Below are 20,606 nucleotides of genomic sequence, written 5' to 3' on the forward strand. Positions count from 1 at the left end.
ATAAGGCATTCAGTGGAAGTTTAATATGTGCTACTTTTGTGTGTGTGTAACATTCAGGCAAACTCTTACTAATGTTTTAACTGTAGTAGAAAAGCAATCTGTTTTCTTCTGAGTTCAGTAAGGCATTTGGTTTGAACATAATATAAAATAAAATGTTAAATGATTTAGTATTTGTTTATATTATAGTAGTGCCTAAAGATCCTAACCAGGATTGTGGCCCCATTGTCCTAGGCTCACTGCATATGCATAGAAAGAGCGAGTCCCTGCCCTGAAGAACTTACAGCTAAATAGACAAGGCAGGTGGAGCGGTGAGAGAAAGGAAGTAGTGTAATAAATAGTATATATTTATAATATGATACCACCCTACTGTACAAACTGGCCACTGAACAAACAAAAAAAGACAGTCTCTGCCCTGAAGGGCTTGAATTCTAAAGACACAAACAGACAATGTGTATTATCTCCACTTTACAGATAGGAAGCTGAGGCACAAAGTAGGTAAGTGACTTGCCCCAAAGATCATGCAGGAAGTCAGTGACGGTGTTAGAGCTAAAGCCAGATCTCCTGTGTTCCAGGCCAGTGCTTTAACGAGAAGACCATTTTTCCTCTCTCTTAAATTCTTCCCTCCTCTCCTCCCCATTGTTAAATAACTTAATAAGTCAATTTCAAATTTTGAAATTTACATGAAATCATCAATAGTGCAATTTTATTGATGTTCAAATGGTTACGGCAATTCCTTTGCTTTGGTTGTGCCTCTGTGGCCCTGATTCAGCCAAGTATTTAAGCATATGCCTAACCTTACATAGGTGAGCAGCTCCATTGACTTCAATGGGACTACTCGTACTTAATACCTTGCTGAATAATAGCCTATATGGGTATTTGATTTTGTGCAAAAATAGTCCAATACATTTTGTAGCTAATATTTTAAAGGTACTTTTAGACATTCTGAATATAGTATAATTATAGAACTATGTTAGTGAGAAAATATGTAATGGATGTGTTTCTTTTCTTCTTCTGACAGGATTTGACAAGTTTGGAGCAAATGCTGATAAATTGCTCTAAAGCACTTCCTGCCAACATCACTCAGATTAATGTCATTCCTCCAACTCAGGAAGCTTATTATGATCCCAATCTGGTAAGAAAATATTTAGCCTAAAAGATGTACATTTTGTCTCATTTCCTGAGCTTGTATCTACTGAATTTGTTGTTTTCCCTGCACAATTTTAAGAATAATTCACAAAAAATATAGCACGTATGCAGATTTCAATCTTTTTAGGTATAAAACTGTTATAAATCACACTTCTAGTTGTTAAGGTCAAGAAATATTCTCCACAAAAGTAAAGAATTCAAATTTTCATATACATGAGATTTATAAGGTCCTTTTTTCAAAACGTGAAATGTAGTTCAGCATGTTGAACCAGAGAGGCAATATGCACTGTCCTGATTTATCTGAGGGTTTTGATGGCACTAAGAAAGTCTTGATCTGGAATGTTTCCTATTCGGTGAAGAGATCAGCTCTGTGTACCTAGTCTTGAGATGCCTTCCTCATAATTCTGATATCTTTGAGTAACTCCAATTGACTTTTAATGTAGTTTAGGCTTCCAGTGCCTAAATCACTTTTAAAAATGGGACTTGGGCCATGTCTACCCTAGGAGTGCTTTGCTGGTTAGGTGTACTAGTGTATTATAATGGCAAAGTGCTCCTAGTGTGAACTCATCTTTTGCTGGTATAAGTTATTCCATACCCCCTGAGTTAAATGAGGTATACCAGTAAAATTGCAGTTTGCCCATATAAGCTGGTCTATACTAGAGGCTTTTTTTGGCACAGCTATGTAGGACAATGGTCACACCTATTCACACCCTTGACTGACATAACTATGCTGGCAGAAGTTTTGTAGTGTAGATATGCCATTAGGCTATGAAGTCATTTGGTTGCTTTAGAAAAATTTGCTCTAGTGCTTTGCTAAAGTGGGGCCTTAAGGCTTTATAGGTTCAAACCAATACTTTGCAGTACATTGTACTCAGAAATGAAGTTGGTAGGCAGAGCAAATCATGGAGCACAAAGTAATGTACTTCCAATTACAGTCCTTTAAAATATATGAACTTGTGTACCAAGGGGACCAGGCTGCCCTAAAGGAGCTGGTTCTTGGCAGTTGTTTCTTCAGTGAGACTCGGGATACTCATCAGCCTGGTCTGATGAAATGTAAATGTATATTTGGGAATGCTCCAGATATTCAACACATTGCAGTCCAGATTACCTCACTGTCTTTTGTGGTATCCACACCTTTGTGATCATCTGAGTGCAGTTTGCAAAACTATACAATGGTTCAGTCTGTAGGTTTGTCAGTAAAGTGAAACTTTGAGGAGAGGCAATAAATTTTATTTGGGATAGAGTTAAAAGTAAGTCTAAATAGTTAGGAACAATTTTAAATTATTTTAATCTCTTTGGAGTGCTAATAAACTGTCACTAATCTAAGCACTAATCATGAGTACTAACATTTATCATTTTAAAGTCCACTTCAAATAGTGACATAACAGTGTTTGTTTTTAGCACATAGGTAGAATTTATTTTTACTTTTCTGGGTTGCAAGGGCTAAATTTGTAGGAATGAGTGTTGCGCTGTAGAAAACTTCCCTTGGGAATAGAGATTTGGTTCCCAGAATTGTTGTTTCCACATAGTTCAGACTAGGAATAATACGGTTAATACCCATCAGCTGTTCTTTAGCACTTGCCTGACCAATTTTACTTGTTGGCATTGATTGGCTTGCATCAGGAATGCCAAAATCAGCTGTCCAACTTGCTTCAACTACTGAATATTGTATTAGGGATGGAATGCAGAAGCTAAATAGAAAGTATAACAAATACTAATATTAGAATTCATCAACATCCCTTCTTTTTCTAACCAAATTGATTGTTTCTCACAATACATAGCAATAAATACTATTTTATTGTTTTTCATCCTAGGAGCAAAGTTTTGTATACTGGAGACTGTAGATCTCTGTTCTTTTTATAATGCATTTCTTTCCAGGAGACTTTTAAAATTATAGTTTATAGAGTAGTTATTCAAGGATGTTGTTTACCCCAGTTGTATTTTCTTACAGCCTCCAGTGACTAAAAATCTAGTAACTAATTGTAAACCTGTGACTGACAGAATTCGTAAGGCATACAAGGACAAAAACAAATATAGGTATGTTATACTACTTTTATTTGTTTGTATAATATTTGTAAACGCATAGTAATAAGATGAGAGGTGAAAATGCATAATTGATCATAGACTGCATGTACGTATTAAAATAAATTTAATCCAAAGCTTCCTATTAGTGGTACTTGAACAGAAATAGACTGGTGAAAAAACAGAATTAATAACTACTTATTTTTTTTCTGTTAATTTTTTATTAAATTTAATTTATTTACTTTTATACATAACAAATTATACATAAACTTCTAATAATGTGTTACCATTTGCTACCTAACCTTCACTATACTGGAGACATTTAATTATATGTAACATGAATGTTTAAAATAACTAATTTATATTTTTATTACACAGTTTACAAACAGATAAAATTTGTTTGTAAAAATCCAATTAGTTTTAAATCTTATTCGGCCTTATCCTTATTTTATGTACAGAGAAATTGAAGAAGAAAAATTATTAGAATAATATAAAGTACAGAAGCAAACTTCAGAAGAGGGGGAAAAAGAAGAAGAGGGAAGGAAGTAGGCAGAGGGGGAGATGGCCAGAGGGGGAGTCCCATGCATTTAATAGTATCATTCAGATACTTCCAGGAAAGCATCTGAGAATCTCTGAGAATTTTTCTTGGGTATTTCTGTTACAGGGCCGGCGCTTCCACTAGGCGACCCTAGGCGGTAGGGTGACCAGACAGCAAGTGTAAAAAATCGGAAGGGGGGGGGGTTAATAGGAGCCTATATAAGAAAAAGACCCAAAAATCAGGACTGTCCCTATAAAATCGGGACATCTGGTCACCCTACTAGGCGGTTGCCTAGGGCGGCAGGATTTGGGGGGCGGCATTTTGCCGCCCTTGGCGGAAATTCGGCGGCGGGGGGTCCTTCCGCTCCGGGTCTTCGGCGGAAATTCGGCGGCGGGTCCTTCACTCGCTCTGGAACCCGCCGTCGAAGTGCCCTGAGGAAGCGGAGCGGAAGGACCCCCACCGCCGAATGCTCAGAGGAGGAGCGCTGCCGCCTAGGGCTGCAAAAACCCTGGCGCTGCTCCTGTTCTGTTACGGCATTCAACTCTTTTCCTGGTGGCTAAGGCTTCAATCTTCAAATGTTGGTTGCTTTTTAGATTTCAGTTCTTGCAGTACGCTTTTAGGAATTATTAGTGCGCTGCTAAGATAACTACTTATGTTTTATGTTTCACCACCAAAAAGGATATATTATTTTTTAATTTTGGTGATAATGATAATACACTGTTTGGTAGCCTAAACATTTTTCATACTGCATGTATTTCAGAGAATGATCACTATTATTTTGCCTCAATTCCTTTCCTTGGGCCAAATACTGACCCTAGTTTATGTAACTATAAGGAGTACAGTAGCTCCAGGTGGCTATGTAAATTGACTGCATGCAGCACAGACTGATTAGTAAGGACTGTTGGCAGAGCATAAAAGGGTGCAGAAGGGATCTTCCTCTACTTTGCCTATGGTAGATGTTAATCTGCTTGAGAGGGGATCCCAGTCTCATCTTTCCTCCTCTAGCTGTGGAAAGGAAAGCTACTGCAGCCCTAGCTGCCTTGTGCGTTTCCTGCAAGGAAATAGGTGCGTTGAGAATTGATAATGGGATTCTTCTGTTGGTTTAGGGAGGGGTCATTGTTGTCCTGCCCTGTGTGTGCTGGGAATCTGTCTGAGCTCTTGAGCTCAAGCTCTGTCAGATCTAATAGCCAGAGAAAATGAATAGCTATACAGCCTATTTAGTCTCTTTGGTGGCCCTTCATCCAGGATGGAACTCATGATCTCATTTCCCCAATGCCACATATACCAGATGGGCTCGACAATCAGACTCCTCTTCCAATGTGGGAGAGATGTTTGGGAAGTCACTGAAACTTGCCTCCCATTGCCTAAGTGGCTACAGAATCTAGCAGTACAGTAGAATCTAAGCCCTGGTCTACACTACGGGGTTAGGTCGAATTTAGCCACATTGGGTCGATTTTAAACACAACCAACCCCGTTCCGTCGACTTAAAGGGCTCTTAAAATCGACTTCTGTACTGCTCCCCGGCAAGGGGAGTAGCGCTAAAATCGACCTTGCTGGGTCGAATTTGGGTTAGCGCGGACGCAAATCGACGGTATTGGCCTCCGGGAGCTATCCCAGAGTGCTCCATTGTGACCGCTCTGGACAGCACTTTGAACTCCGATGCACTAGCCAGGTACACAGGAAAAGCCCTGGGAACTTTTGAATTTCATTTCCTGTTTGGTCAGCATGGCGAACTCAGCAGCACAGGTGACCATGCAGTCCCCCCTAGAATCGTAGAGCGTGGAATGTTTCTACGCTGCCCCATCATCTCCGTTCCTGAGGTTATCGCAGATTAGAAGTCGAAAAAAACGCACTTGCGATGAATATGTTTTCCAAGCTCATGCAGTCCTCCTGCACTGATAGGCACAGCTTAATGCATGGAGGCATTCAATGGCAGAGGCCAGGAAAGAATTAAGTGACCGCGAAGAGCGGAGGCAGGACACAATGCTGAGGCTAATGGGGGAGCAAACGGACATGATGAAGCGTCTGTTTGGGGGAGCAAACGGACATGATGAAGCATCGGTTAGAGCTGCAGGAAAGCCAACAAGAGCACAGACCCCCGCTGCATCCACTGTATAACTGCCTACCCTCCTCCTCATGTTCCATAGCCTCCTCACCCAGATGCCCAAGAAAGCGGGGGGGGGGGGTTGGGGGGGGGGGGGAGGCTCCGGGCACCCAGCTACTCCACTCCAGAGGATGGCCCAAGCAACAGAAGGCTGTCATTCAAACAGTTTGATTTTTAGTGTGGCTACAGTAAGCAATGTGGCCTTGTCCTTCCCTCCTCCCCCACCCCACCTGGGCTACCTTGTCAGTTATCTCATTTTTTTTTAATTAATAAAGAAAGAATGCATGGTTTCAAAACAATAGTTACTTTATTTCGAAGGGGGGAGAGTGGTTGGCTTACAGGGAATTAAAATCAACAAAAGGGGCGGGTTTGCATCAAGGAGAAACACACACAACTGTCACACCGAAGCCTGGCCAGTCATAAAACTGGTTTTCAAAACCTCTCTGATGCGCAGCGCGCCTTGCTGTGCTCTTCTAATCGCCCTGGTGTCTGGCTGCTCAAAATCGGATGCCAGGCGATTTGCTCAACCTCCCACCCCTCCATAAACGTCTCCCCCTTACTCTCACAGATATTATGAAGCACAGAGCAAGTAGCAATAACAATGGGAATGTTGGTTGCGCTGAGGTCTGTCCTAGTCAGCAAACCGCGCCAGCGCACTTTTAAATGTCCAAAGGCACATTCTACCACCATTCTGCACTTGCTCAGCCTATAGTTAAACTGCTCCTTACTACTGTCCAGGCTTCATGAGCCATGGGAGCAAGGGGTAGGCTGGGGTAGATGCAACTGTGTGGTGCTGCCGGCTGGGAGAGCAGCACGAGGCAGAAGCCTCCAGCTCACATGATATTCCAGGCAGGACTGAATCTCCATGAGACGAAACTTAAAGAAGAGAATGACCTGGAGTCTCTGGCTCCCATTTGGTGCTTGAAGAGGAGGATAGCCATGTCTGTCCAGGCGCCCCTGATCGACCTCACCGAGGTCTGCCAGGAGCACCCAGGAGATGTACAACGGCTATCAGTCCTACTGCACCGTCTGCTGCGAAGGCAAGGAGCTGCTGCTGTGTAGCAATGCAGTACCGCTTCTGCCAGCAGCACCCAAGAGACGTACGGTGACGGTGAGCTGAGTGGGCTCCATGGTTGCTGTGGTATGGCGTCTGCACGGGTAACCCAGGAAAAAAGGAGTGAAACAATTGTCTGCCGTTGCTTTCATGGAGGGAGGGGGGCCTGACGACGTACCCAAAACCACCCCCGACAAAGTTTTTGCCCCATCGGGCATTGGGGGCTTAACCCAGAATTCCAATGGGCAGCGGAGACTGCAGGAACTGTGGGATAGCTACCTACAGTGCACCGCTCTGAAAGTCGATGCTAGCCATGGTAGTGAGGACGCACTCCGCCGACTTAATGTGCTTAGTGTGGACATACGCAATTGACTGTATAAAATCTGTTTCTAAAAATCGACTTCTATAAAACCAACCTAATTTCGTAGTGTAGACATACCCTAGGGCCGTGGCTACATTCAAAATGTCAAAGCGCAGCCAAGGGAGCGCTCCCGTGGCAGCGCTTTGAAGTGTGAGTGTGGGGATTAGCTTACAGCGCTGGGGCACTGTTTACACTGGCGCTTTACAGCGCTGTAACTTGCTGTGCTCGGGGGTGTTTTTTCACACCCCTGAGCGAGAAAGTTGCAGCGCTGTAAAGCGCTAGTGTAGCCGTAGCCTAAGAGTTACAAAATGACCAGTCAACCGCACACCTCATTTGGAATTGGAAGTATGCAATCAGGCAGCAGCTGAGACACACAAAAAACAAATACAGCACAGTATTGTGTTAAATGTAAACTACTAAAAAAATAAAGGGAAAGTTTAAAAAGATTTGACAAGGTAAGAAAACTGTTTCTGTGCTTGTTTCATTTAAATTAAGATGGTTAAAAGCAGCATTTTTCTTAGCATAGTACAGCTGTGTTAAGTCAATTTTCAGTTGTAAACTTTTGAAAGAACAACCATAACGTTTTGTTCAGTGGTATGAACATTTCAGAGTTAAGAACAACCTCCGTTCCCGAGGTGTTTGTAATTCTGAGGTTCATCTGTACTGTAGAACTGCTAAAGGCTTTAGGTCACAGATGCTGCTTGGTCCGGGACTTGGCCATTTATTTATTTAATGACATCTCAAAGTGACCTAGATGCTTTGCAGAGATCATAAATAAGCCTCTGCCCCCAAAGAGCTTACAGTCTAATTTTAGACACAGCACAACAGATGAGGTGACAAACACAATAGGGAGAGAATGAAGCAAGGAAAGATGAGGCACAATATAATTAATTATGTTACTCAGTTTAAGGCACATGCTCATCTTGGTGGTTCTATTAATTTTTAATATAAGATACAGTGATTGTAATTGGTGCACTTGTTATTGTGGACATTGTTAAAAGGAGGGAGTTTTCAGGAGGGATTTAAATGAAGAGATGGTAGTGGCTTGGCCTGACAAAATGAGGAGGGTGTTCCATACATAGGGGGAAGCTTGAAAAAAGGAATGGCAACTTTTGTGGGACAGTTAAACACAGCATCAAAGGCCCTTTTAACCTATAGATTTCTTTCCGAGACTTTACACTTCATACATCTACTGCTTTGTCAATATTTGTAATTTATTGCATTTAATTGTAAGGCTCACATCTTGCAAAGACTTATGCACTTTTATACATTGTGAGTAGTTTCATTGAAGGCAGTGGAACTAATCACAGTTTGTCAAGTTAAACAGATGTGAGTCTTTGCAGGAATTGGTCATAAGATCAGAGTTTTAGGTAGTCCTCTATAATTTAAAATACTTCTTTTTTTCCCTTCAGACTTTCAGAGTGGGGAGTGAAGGGGTAGGGGAGGGATGGAGAGAGATTGGTGGTTTTAAGAACATGTGATGCAAACATAATAAAGCATACTTTGTAAATAGTAGAGGCTTACCTAGTTTACAGGAAGTCTCATTAACATTCTTACTCTGAGACCACTAGTTAACCAATGTGAGTATGAGAATTCAGGTCTTAGTTTTCCAACAGGTTAATAACAATTTTTTTTTTAAATGTAAAGAAAAGAGATTCTATGTAAGAGCACCGGTTGTAGTGAGTTCGCCTCCTTGAGAGGGATATGAATCAAATTTTAAACTACTATTGGGGGGGGGGGGAGAGGACAATCAAATGTAGGGCAGTGCAGCAATAAGACATTTAATTTGTAGAATGTCATGTTTGTAATGCCTGACTCACGCTATTATGCTAATTTAAAAATTGTTTTAATAATACTAAGGTTTGAAATCATGGGAGAAGAAGAAATTGCTTTCAAAATGATCCGCACCAACGTTTCTCATGTAGTTGGCCAGCTAGATGATATAAGAAAAAATCCCAGGTACACATTAATTGTTTTCTATGTTTTGAGATTGCTTTATTTTCCCTTGAGACAGCTTCAAACATCTCGTTTGATAGGGTGTTTTTACTAATATTTATTAGGTGTAAGGCAATTGTGAGTAAAAAATTACTTTTTAAACATCAGGTTGCAGTCTTAATCATAAATAAAAATTATTCTGTCACTAGCACTGCAACTTAACTATTTTCATTCCATACTTTTTCTGCTACATAATTTTCATATTTGTAATGAACTAGAGGTGTTGAATATTCTGGAAAACATGATGAAAATTGTGAAGACCTTTCATGCGGTCATGTAGAATAACTTGTGTATCTGACTTTTTCATTCACCACTGCTAAATTTTTATATTTATAAAACCATTGGAAATTTGCAGAAAACTTCAGCTGCTGCTGAGAGTTTAATCTTGAATAGGATTCTACAGATCACAAACATATCACCTCACAGGCTTTAAAGAATTGGCCACTTCGTGATCTGTTTTGTACATATATTTAAATGATATATGAAACATTTGAAGACACTGAATATTACAGTATGTAGGCATTTGTCTAAACATTTTTTGAAAGATCCTTTGTTACTATATCAGTGTGCTGATTTACTGTGTATATAGTGTCAAATGTTCTGCCCCACCGACCCACCGCCTCAGGATATTTCTACACGTCCTGTGGAAGCAGCGAGTCTCTGAGCCCCGGTTGACAGACTCAGGCTTGCGCTATTGCGCTGCAAATAGCTATGTAGAGGTTGCAGCTCTGGCTGGAGCTTGGACTCTGAAGCCTAGAGAGGAAGATGGGCTTCAGAGCCCAAACTCCAGCCTGAGCCGCAACCTCTACTCAGCTATTTGTAGCACCATAGCATGAGCCTCGTGAGCCTGCATTCTGAGTGTCCCTGTTGTGGGCTGCTGCTCGCTGTGTAGACAATACCTTCAATTATAGTTAACTCTGCAAGGAGCGGAAAGAAAATAGAAATGTTCCCCCTTTGCTCTTACACTTCTGGAGTAACTTGCAGGTGGCATTATTTATTAGAGTAGGACATGCAGAGTCAAAAGAATTGAGTTGTAGTCCCAGCTTGTCCATTGATTCAGTATTGGAGCTTGGGCAACGCACTTAACTTCTCCCTGTCCTGCTTTCCTCATATGTAAAATGTGATACTTACCCAGCTTTGTTAAGCCTTATCCAGTGCTTTTCATCTGATGACTTTAAAGTATTATTTTTTGCTTATTTACTAATCCATGTAAAAGGTTTTTACAAAGTGCTCCAAGCAAGGGAGAGCTTTGTGGTCTAGGCATCAGTTTTGGCCCAGAACTATTGGACCTGCAGGTTCAAATCCTGAAAGAATTGAACTAGTCCTTCCATCTTGTGAAGAAAATTAATAAAATTCCATTGTTTGCTGTCCGACAGTCCGTCAGACAAAACCTCGAAAACAGAGGTGCTTTCTATTCTTGTTGGATATTAAATATCCATTTGATTTGCCTCATTCTACTAAAACAAAATATCTCTTCTGCTCACTGTTGTGTAGAGCAATGTGTGCCAGTTGTCCTGGTTGCCACACAGATTCTAAGGTAATGGGCAAAGTATAAAGATCTAGGTAGACAGTGTCCTTCACCCCAGAGAGAGTAGCATGGTGATAGTGAAGCTTTATGTAGGTAGTGGGTGAACCATTTTTAGATCTTTTGGAAGGCCAGGTGCTAAATACAAGCAAAATATTATTTTCTCCACTCTTTGAAAGACACGTTCTACTGTACAGCAGCTGACTGAGCCCATTTCTTAACAAAGGTTAGCAGTTACCAGGCATATGTTACCAGATACTTTTTCTCCAGAGAAAGAAATCATAAGGCTCTTTTGTCTTGCAATATAAATAGGGCACAAAACCTTGCCTATATGTAGGAAAGGGCATTTTGCTGCCAAATGCCACCTCAGAGTGGCCAAGGATACACAGCTGTCAGGCAGACTATATGCTTCTTCAGTTACAGCAAATCGCACTACCTAGATTTCAACGTCTTTCTTTGTACTCTATACAATGGGGCATTGTGGGGATCCTGGTTTATTGGTGATTTTCATATACATTCTAGAGACAAGGTGCGTGAGGTAATATCTTTTATTGGACCAATTTCTGTTGGTGAGAGAGACGAGATTTCGAGCTACAGTGCTTACCAGTAAAAGTGTGGGTTTTCTTTTTCTGACTACCAAACCTTTAAGCTCAGCCTGGGGTCTGTAACCCAAGTTATGTTCTGTCTGGCTTATGTGTCGTCATCATCACCAGTAAAGGTTATCCGGGCCAAATTTTGCCCTCAGTAAAACTATTACCTTCCATTGCTTCACATGAGAGCCTCTGAAAAATGCAATATAAATGGTTAAACTGTTAGTATTGTGCTGCAGCACCTAATACAGTGCAACTCAGTTTATCATTTATGATATTGAGAGAATAACATGCATTACTAGTGACCCATGAAACTGTCTTGCTGGTATTGTAATTTTGGGCTTCTATTCTTTGTGATCTTTATAATCAACAGAGGGCTATGAGATGACTCACTCTTAAACAGCTGCCATTAATTCCACTAGAGGGCAGTGCTGCACATAGACACATGGTACAGGACAGATGCAAATGTAATATGGTGTTAGGTACAACAGATATTTGGACTTCTTGCCACCCTACGTGCTCAGTGGATGAGGAAGGCCTTGACTTCTAACACCCGAAAAATGAATCAGATAATGCAAAGATAAGGAGTGCTGTTACATGTATTTGAGTATATCTATATCCCCCCAAAATACAGTTTGCAAATAGGATATTTCTTTTAGTATAACAACAAAGCTAACACTGACTCTTCATTTTTCTAGAAAATTTGTTTGCCTAAATGACAACATTGATCACAATCATAAGGATGCTCAGACAGTGAAAGCAGTGCTTAGGGATTTTTATGAATCAATGTTTCCCATACCATCTCAGTTTGAACTGCCAAGAGAGTATCGGAACCGCTTCCTTCATATGCATGAGCTTCAGGAATGGTAAATTTTACAGATTCTTCTTCCACATTCTGTGTGAGCTATTGTGTTGTGTTGTATCAGCATCTAACTCAATGTATGGAGCAGCTGCTGAGGGGTGAGTGCTGGACAGGCTCTGCAACTGCCTCCCTAGGGCCTTCCACACTGCTGCTTTCCTCCAAGTCCCCCTCCACAGGCCTCACATGTGACCCTTTAGCACATTCTGACAACCCAGTGTTGAAAAACACTGGGTTTAGAGCATGATGAAATGTTGTTAGAAGTCCAGTTTTAGCTACAATTGAGTTTAAACCATGTTTAAACACAGTGGCCTTACATTTGAAACTATATACTGTGGATTGGGCCCAAGAGCTGTTCCAGCATGCTACTAAAGCAGTTAGCTGGAACCAAAGAGAGGTATGATAAATGTGTGCAGACCTTATGATGTACCTTACAAAAAAGCATTTTGCTTTTTAAACCAAGTTATATAGGGGTAAATTGTTACACAACAGTGGATATTTTTTCCTCTTTATCTGGATATTTTTACTCCATGGAATGTTAGGAACTTTACGATATGTCAATGCAAAGGTACAAACGTTAATATATAAAACTCTGTTTCCATCTTTGTACAGGAGAGCATACAGAGACAAGCTCAAATTTTGGACCCATTGTGTTTTAGTGACATTGATTGTGTTTACGGTCATCTCATTTTTTGCTGAACAGGTAAAAGTTATAATTTCATCCAAATACCCAACTTTAGTAGTATACAGTGTCATCTCTATAAAATGAATTAATTTTTTAGGGGTTTTGAGCAATAGCTGAAGTACTGTTTCGTGGCATACGAAATACATGTAGTAAAGAAGTTTTGGAACAATAAAGGAAGGAAGACACCATGACCAAAGTTTTCAGAAGTGATTCATGATTATGGGGTGCCTCATTTTTCAGGTGACTTACTTGCGATTCCTTAAAGGATCCTGACTTTCAAAGAGTGAGTGCTGAGCACCTTTTGAAAATCAGGTCCATTTAAGGTGTGTCAGTTTGGGTCCTCAAAATACCAGTCACTTTTGAAAATCCTAGCCTGTAAATATTTCTATCAGTCAAAAGCAAAGTAAGATAACACTAGGAAAAATTGAAAAAATACTAATCAGCTGGTCCAGACAGTATCCAACTTAGGGCAGAAAGCATCTGATCCAAAGCCCACTGAAGAAGTCTTTAGAAAGACTCCTGTTAATTTCAGTGGATTTTGGATTAGGCCCCAAAAGAAAAAGTCTCCAGTTCTGCAAACTGAGAATTATTTTATGCACATGGGTAGTCCCTTTGAACTCCAAAATAGTCAGTGTAACTAATCACATATTTTTGTTTGCAGCATCAGGGCCTTAGATAACAAACTTATCACTGAAAATTATGTTTGCCTGTTATGTTTCCTGTTGATAAACCTTATTTCCATTGTAGTGTTTGTATTTGATGGAAAAAAATAATTGAACCATGCTGTTGTCCAATTTCTTTTCCTGTGTATCTGTTCTATGTTAATCTTGTTCACTCTTTCCATGATCTGATGAGGAGAGTGTGATTCTTGAAAAGTTGCCCATTATATTTTTATTTAGTCCTATAAAAAATGTCACCTACAGCTCTTGTGTGTGCTGCCCCTCCCCAACACTCCCAGTTTGCAGCTTTTTTAGTTACTGGAAACTCCTGCTGTATAAAAACTTGGCTTAGAAGGTATAATAAATTGATTTAGTGCAAGGACTAAAGCTCTAAATTTTATATTTAAGAACAGACAGATTTGTGGTAATCCTCTTGTAATTAATTGTGCCCAGTTATTTTATTAAGCTAGTTAAAATATGCACTTTCAGATTTAGTATATTTATCAGTCTTGGAAATAATCACTCACTGTATTGTTCCAGTGTTCTTGACCCAGACATTGACAAATCTAATAGAGACACCTAAGCCTAATAGAAGAGAGTTTGAGTAATTGCTCCCTTCCTCTTTTGTTGTGAAAAAATTGAGGGTATAGTCTTTTATACTTGATTGCTATGAAATGGTCAAGGGGTTTGTGGGAAGAAAGTTTGATGACCTGTTCCCCTTTGATGCTTGGGAGAACTAAATATTAATTTTTTTTAAATCTTTCAGCTAATTGCACTTAAACGAAAACTTTTTCCGAGGAGGAGGATCCAAAAGGAAGCCGGTCATGAACGAATCAAGGTTTAGAAGATCTTTGCTTGGAAATCAGTCTACCTCAAGATGTAATAAGCATTTAAAATTGTTATTGGAGAAGTGTCTTTATGATGTAACATGTAGCTAGTTTGACATGAAGAAAAAAAGTCAAATATCTATAAATTATAGCCTTCATGGCGCTGTGTGTAACACGCAAGCTCCTGACGTTATGAGACGGGGGGTGGGGGGGGGGAAGTTAGGAGTGTGCATTGGCAGTTCTCAACTGGTTTTACTTTACAAGCATTAGCTCACGGATATGTTATCCTTTTTATAAAAAGGGTTACTGAAACAAACCTAGCTGCATTTAAAGCAGTGGACGTTGCCAGCTAAGTATAATGTTGGAAAGTTAAACTGTTCAGGATTAACTAGAAAGATGTCCCTGACCTTGCATTCCAAAGCATTTTGCAGATTGCTGAATTAATCAATACATTTGTGTTGATGCTGCTTTTCCATTTTTAGAAGTAAAACAGAGGATAATTGCTTAATTTCCCAATTAGATATAGTCTACATTTAATGACATTTACATTGTTTAAATACACCAACAATGCAACCTCAAATTGGTGGTATCTAATGAGGAATTTGGATGATACATATCCTAATGATATAATCAAGAATCAAACTACCGGTACTATTATTTTAAAGATTTTATTTCTCACCTAATTCATTAAATTGCCAGGAATACTGTGGTATTGTTTGTAGGCCTAATTACAGAGAGAGAGAGCTACAGTCAAGTAAAAGTAACTAGGATGTTGTTATTTTACAAGCATTGTAAATATACAAGCAAAAGTGCCTCACCATATAAATGAGTAATGTATTGTTTTAATGTTGCATTGTATTAGAGCGATGTTTCATTTCTGAATTTGGTAATTATATTCTCATATGAGAATATAATGTTTTAAAATTTGGACAGGCACAGGCAATCCTGTCATACTTTGTTAAGACAGGTGTCAGGGTAGCAAGATTTTTAAGGGGGAGACAATACTGAGACTCTTTTCAAGCAGATATTTTTGACAGAGCATTTGCAATCATAGTTATTAACAGTAGTCTTCTAAAATCACTTCATTAATTATTTTGTAATTGGAATATGAGGTATACAATACATTGTGTGCTGTAAGATATTCAGTTTGTTTTAAAAGAAACTAAAGTCTTGTGATAAACAATGAAGTTATTTTGGTTTATTCTGTTTTTGCTCCAGAGGAAAAGAAAATACATCCAATTTAGTAAATTACTGACACCTATTATTCCTGTAGACTTTGCTTGTCATTAGAAATAGTCAAAGGTAACTCTAATTTGTTTTCACATTATCCAGTGCATACACAGATTGTTAAACCAAATAGAATCTAATTTTTAAACATTTTAAAATATAAGCATTTGCATTTTTCTTTTTAGTATTTCATACTAGAAGACCCCAGATATATTTAATATGCTGTGACACATTAAAGTAAACACATAGCATATAAAATAAGCAGTTTATATCTGCCCTACTTTCAGTTGTTGAAGTCTTCTATTTTGGCAGAAATGTCAACAAATTACAGGTAGAATACTTCAACAAATGAAATTACAGGAAAGCCAGGATGAAATAAAGTTAGATTTTTAAAACTTTTTATTTCAAAAAGACACTCACTCTCAAGTAGATTAAGTCCAAAATTTGATCTACCTTAAAATTGTTTTAGTATTCTGCATCATATTTTTTTTAAAGTACTTGAGTACAAGAAATTATTAAAGAAAAATAACTACAGGGCCAGTTTTTCAAAACTTTTGGCTAAGTTACATGTGCAAATCATGAATTTCCATATACAGAATGCCCTTACATTTGTACAGTTTAAGCAAACAGTTTTGAAAACTAGGTTCATATTATTTTGTTTTATTGCACCAATAGCCAGCCAGCCAGCAGACAGAGCATAAATTAACTGACAAAATTTATTTCCAGATCTGTGTCAATGTCTGTGATAGTGATATCAAAAAGAAGGAAAGCAAGCAGAGCTGAAAAAAATTGGGTGTAGGAGGAAAATATTACCCCAATATTTGGTAAATTGGAGAGGACAAAACTAGTGAAGTAAAATATTTCCAGTCTTCTATGAGGTTAAAGAGCAGAGAGTAGAAATCAAATGATAAATAAAAAGTTCTTGACAATATATTTTATCTTTTAGCTCACTTTTTAGAATTTTTTATGTAATTGTAATGTAGTTAGATAAAATAATTGGGAGAGATGAAAACTTTATTAAGACCATATTCTGACGAAGAAGCATATAGATTCACTACATGGTTTGATAGAAATAAAATCTTAAATTACTTTCTCTTTCTGGAATTTTCTGTGCAATATGGTTGTTACGAGCAATATGATTGTTCTGTGCCATATGATGATCACTACTTCATAAATCAGGATATCACAAATATGCTACCACTATAATGTCTGCCAGCAGCTGTCAGCTTATTCATATCATTTTTGCCACAAAGGTCATATCTTGTCATCTTATTTTAAAAACATTTACTTTTGAAGTGACCTGTTTCAAATACAATAGCTCTTAAAATCAAAAGAAAATTTTATGCTGAAATTAGCATGTGAATCAATATTAAAGTCCAGAGAGAAAGGACTTTCAAAACTTTGCTACATTTAAAGCTTTGGATCCTCTTAATTGCATCACTTTCTTCTGTAGTAAAATTAGTGACTATCACCTGTTGAAGATTACTTTTCCTGTAACTAAAAAGATTGTCTCTAGCATTTGATCCATAAATAGTAAAATGCATGTCATAACCTTCTAGCTCAGGGTTTTTTGGCTATTATCCATAACTTTATCAGCAAGGAGTCACTTGAGGCAACAAATCTTCAGATATGAGACGTCAAACAATTTGACCATGAACATTAACGTAACATTTGCTAGTATAAAGCTAAAAATTGACTGCACAATAGGCTATTAAGGCCTCAGTCCAGCAAGGAGCTCTGTGTGGGTGAACCCTTGCATCCGCACAAATGTCCTTACAGAACTAGGATAGATACCATTTAAATATATTGAGATAGGCTGTCTTTGTGAGTGCCTTTGGAATAGAGCAGGTAAATTATTAGTAAAATTGAAAAATTATCTATAAATAAATCAAATTTTAAAAACATTGTTTACATTTAAAATGTTTTGATAGTGTCAGCTTTTTTCCTTATTCACCATTAGCAAAGTATTAATAAATTTAATATTTTATTACCTAGTGTCTCAAGGGGCCTTTTTTAGGGCCTGTTTCAAAGCCCAATAAGTTACTGGAAGTCTTTGAATTGTCTTGAGAGAGCTTTGGATCAGGCTCTAAGGCCCTGATTCAGCAAGATATTTGAGCACAGGAATAATCACATTGAAGTCAAAGGGACTGCTCATATGGTAGGCAGGTGCTTAACTACCTTCCTAAATTGGGTCCTGTGTGTTTCCATTAGAAACCACATTTAAGGAAGTGAGATGTTAAATAAAGTATTAAATAAGGAAGAAATATTAAATAGGTTCAGGTAGATTTTCAAGTACCGTTTGTAAAATCATTGTTAAATTGATTATGCTGGTTTTGAATCGGTTTGAAAACTATAGAAATATCACTGTATAGATCTTTTTTTTCCTAAGTGTTAATCCAAAAATGGTTGGGTTTTTTTTTGCAAAGAATGCCACTGACTAGAAACAAGATAATACAGCTCATTTTCTTCTTTCTTTCATGAGTTTTTAGATATTTAACATAGTCACTGTTTTAGAACTGTTAACTTGAAGATTCTGTCAGGCTTTCTAAAATATGTCTTTACCCTAAGAGGAACTAAATTTGTGCAAGAGCACTCTCTTATTTGATGTCACCAGTAAAAAGAATGACACTGGAACCAGGAAAATTCTCATTATTTAGTAAATTGTAGAGCTTGTTAGAGGATGTGAACCTGTCTTGAAGAATGTATGGATTGCTGAAAGGGCTGAATCTTCAGGCTTTTATATACTGTGAACTTGATGGGCATAGCTATAGCACAGAATACTCTGCAGTAGCTATTCCAGAATAACTCCCAGTGTAGACAAGGTCTTAATCTTCCAAAGAATATGCATCTGTAAAAGAAAAAAAATGTGAGCAGCGTTTTTGGACTTAGAGAAACTTGTGCCATGCAGCGACCTCCACAAATGTGTTTTTGACAGTTCCCTTTGTAAAAATCGCACCCTCCTTCTTCCTGTTAGTTTTACTGTGATTTCCAAGTTTTCAGTGGTCTGAATAACTAAAATCCCATTTTTGCACATGGTTGATCTTCAACTACTTACATGCTTATTTTTATTCATTTCTAATTCAAGCTATTACAAAATCAATTATGCATGGGTGCATTGTACAATAAAACATTTCTGGGTGTTGATTAGTGTCTACTAGTGTATTGTCTTGTTCTATCTTTGCTTGGTGTGTCTTTTCTGGACCTTCAAGGAAAGGAGTCTATCTTTTCTATTAATTTACATTTACCGTATACATTATATTTACCACTTCTGAAATTCAGCCACCTTTTAGATTGATGGTGGCAAACATCCATTGCCCAGCACAATGTACAGCAGTGGCAGAAGGCAAATATTGGTCAGACACTTTTGTGAAAAATGCCTAGGGATATTTAATATCCATGTAAAGCAGAAACACCCTGTGGAGGATAATGAAGGTGGGTTTGGTCCCTGTGTGTAAAATGTATGTGGATACATGGGAGGGTGGGTGAATACGTATGAATGAAGAAGTGGATGCATAGGTGCCTGGAGATGAGAGCTTGCGGTGAGTGAAAGGGTCTTGTGGTGTTGGGGTGGCTGGATGTAGATACCCATAGGGAGACGCACATATTGACCAGGAGCTGGTGTAGGTGAATCAGACTGGATTTGGGGGCTATTCAGACCCTTTACCCAGGTTCTATGAGTGAGTCAATGTCCTGGAGCACACAGGGCACAGGTGGGGGAGGAAAAGCACCAGGATTCACCTTTTGGGGGAGGAGTGGGAAGTGGGAGAAGTGACTGGTTATGGGAGACAAAACTATATTGTGAAAGTTCCCCTAAGCACTGAAGTGAGTGTGGCCCAGTGGGGGTTGAGGGGAGACCAGGTTTCTGTGCTAGGGCAGGGAAGGCACTTACTGCCCAATGCTGTTGTTTTTGTCATGCTCCAATTGGTTTAGAGCTGATGACTCTGGAGGTGTGTGGTAAAGGAGGAAAAGTTCAGTACTGCTTATTTGGGGGGGCAGAGAAGCTGGGCTTTGAGGGGATATGAGTGTGTGGCGGGGATTGAGAGGCTGGGTTATGAGGGGATCTGGGTGTGGGGGGGGGGGAGGGTATCAGTGTATGTGGGGGGATGGAGAGGCTGGGCTGTGGGGGATCTGGGCAAGGGATGAGGCTGGGCTGTTGGGGGATTAGGCGGGATGGAGAGGCTGGGCTGTTGGGAATCTGGGCGTGAGGCTCAGGGTGGATGTGGGGGGGATGGACAGGCTGGGCTGTCGGGGGATCAGGGTTGACGGGGGAGGGGGGATGGACAGGCTGGGCTGTCGGGGGATCAGGGTTGACGGGGGAGGGGGGATGGACAGGCTGGGCTGTGGGGGAATCAGGGGGGGATGTGGGGGAGGGACAGGCTGGGCTGTGGGGGGGGGTCAGGGTGGGTGGAGAGACAGGCTGGGCTGTGGGGGGATCAGGGTGGATGTGGGGGGGATGGAGAGGCTGGGCTGTGGGGGGGATCAGGGTGGGTGGAGAGACAGGCTGGGCTGTGGGGGGATCAGGGTGGATGTGGGGGGGATGGAGAGGCTGGGCTGTGGGGGGGGATCAGGGTGGGTGGAGGGACAGGCTGGGCTGTGGGGGGGGAATCAGGGTGAATGTGGGGGGGATGGAGAGGCTGGGCTGTGGGGGGGGGGAATCAGGCTGAATGTGGGGGGGATGGAGAGGCTGGGCTGTGGGGGGAAAATCAGGGTGAATGTGGGGGGGATGGAGAGGCTGGGCTGTGGGGGGGAAATCAGGGTGAATGTGGGGGGGATGGAGAGGCTGGGCTGTGGGGGAGAAATCAGGGTGAATGTGGGGGGGATGGAGAGGCCGGGCTGTGGGGGGGGATCAGGGTGGGTGGAGGGACAGGCTGGCCTGTGGGGGGGAATCAGGGTGAATGTGGGGGGGATGGAGAGGCTGGGCTGTGGGGGGGAAATCAGGGTGAATGTGGGGGGGATGGAGAGGCTGGGCTGTGGGGGGGGATCAGGGTGAATGTGGGGGGGATGGAGAGGCTGG

At 40.2% G+C, this 20,606-nt stretch overlaps 1 protein-coding gene across 1 annotated transcript in view; it reads left to right on the forward strand.

Annotated features, from left to right (window-relative positions):
- GNPTAB (N-acetylglucosamine-1-phosphate transferase subunits alpha and beta) overlaps window positions 1-14,382 on the forward strand; it is a 62,446-nt gene extending 48,064 nt beyond the window's left edge. Inside the window, exons 16-21 of the mRNA XM_065401468.1 lie at window positions 1,019-1,132; window positions 3,098-3,183; window positions 9,086-9,184; window positions 12,034-12,201; window positions 12,807-12,897; window positions 14,305-14,382. Coding sequence (XP_065257540.1) covers window positions 1,019-1,132; window positions 3,098-3,183; window positions 9,086-9,184; window positions 12,034-12,201; window positions 12,807-12,897; window positions 14,305-14,382 — 636 coding nt within the window. The remainder of the gene's footprint in view (window positions 1-1,018; window positions 1,133-3,097; window positions 3,184-9,085; window positions 9,185-12,033; window positions 12,202-12,806; window positions 12,898-14,304) is intronic.
- The last annotated feature ends 6,224 nt before the right edge of the window (window positions 14,383-20,606 follow it).

This window comes from Emys orbicularis, chromosome 1 (assembly GCF_028017835.1).
Source record: "Emys orbicularis isolate rEmyOrb1 chromosome 1, rEmyOrb1.hap1, whole genome shotgun sequence".
NCBI lineage: Eukaryota > Metazoa > Chordata > Testudines > Emydidae > Emys > Emys orbicularis.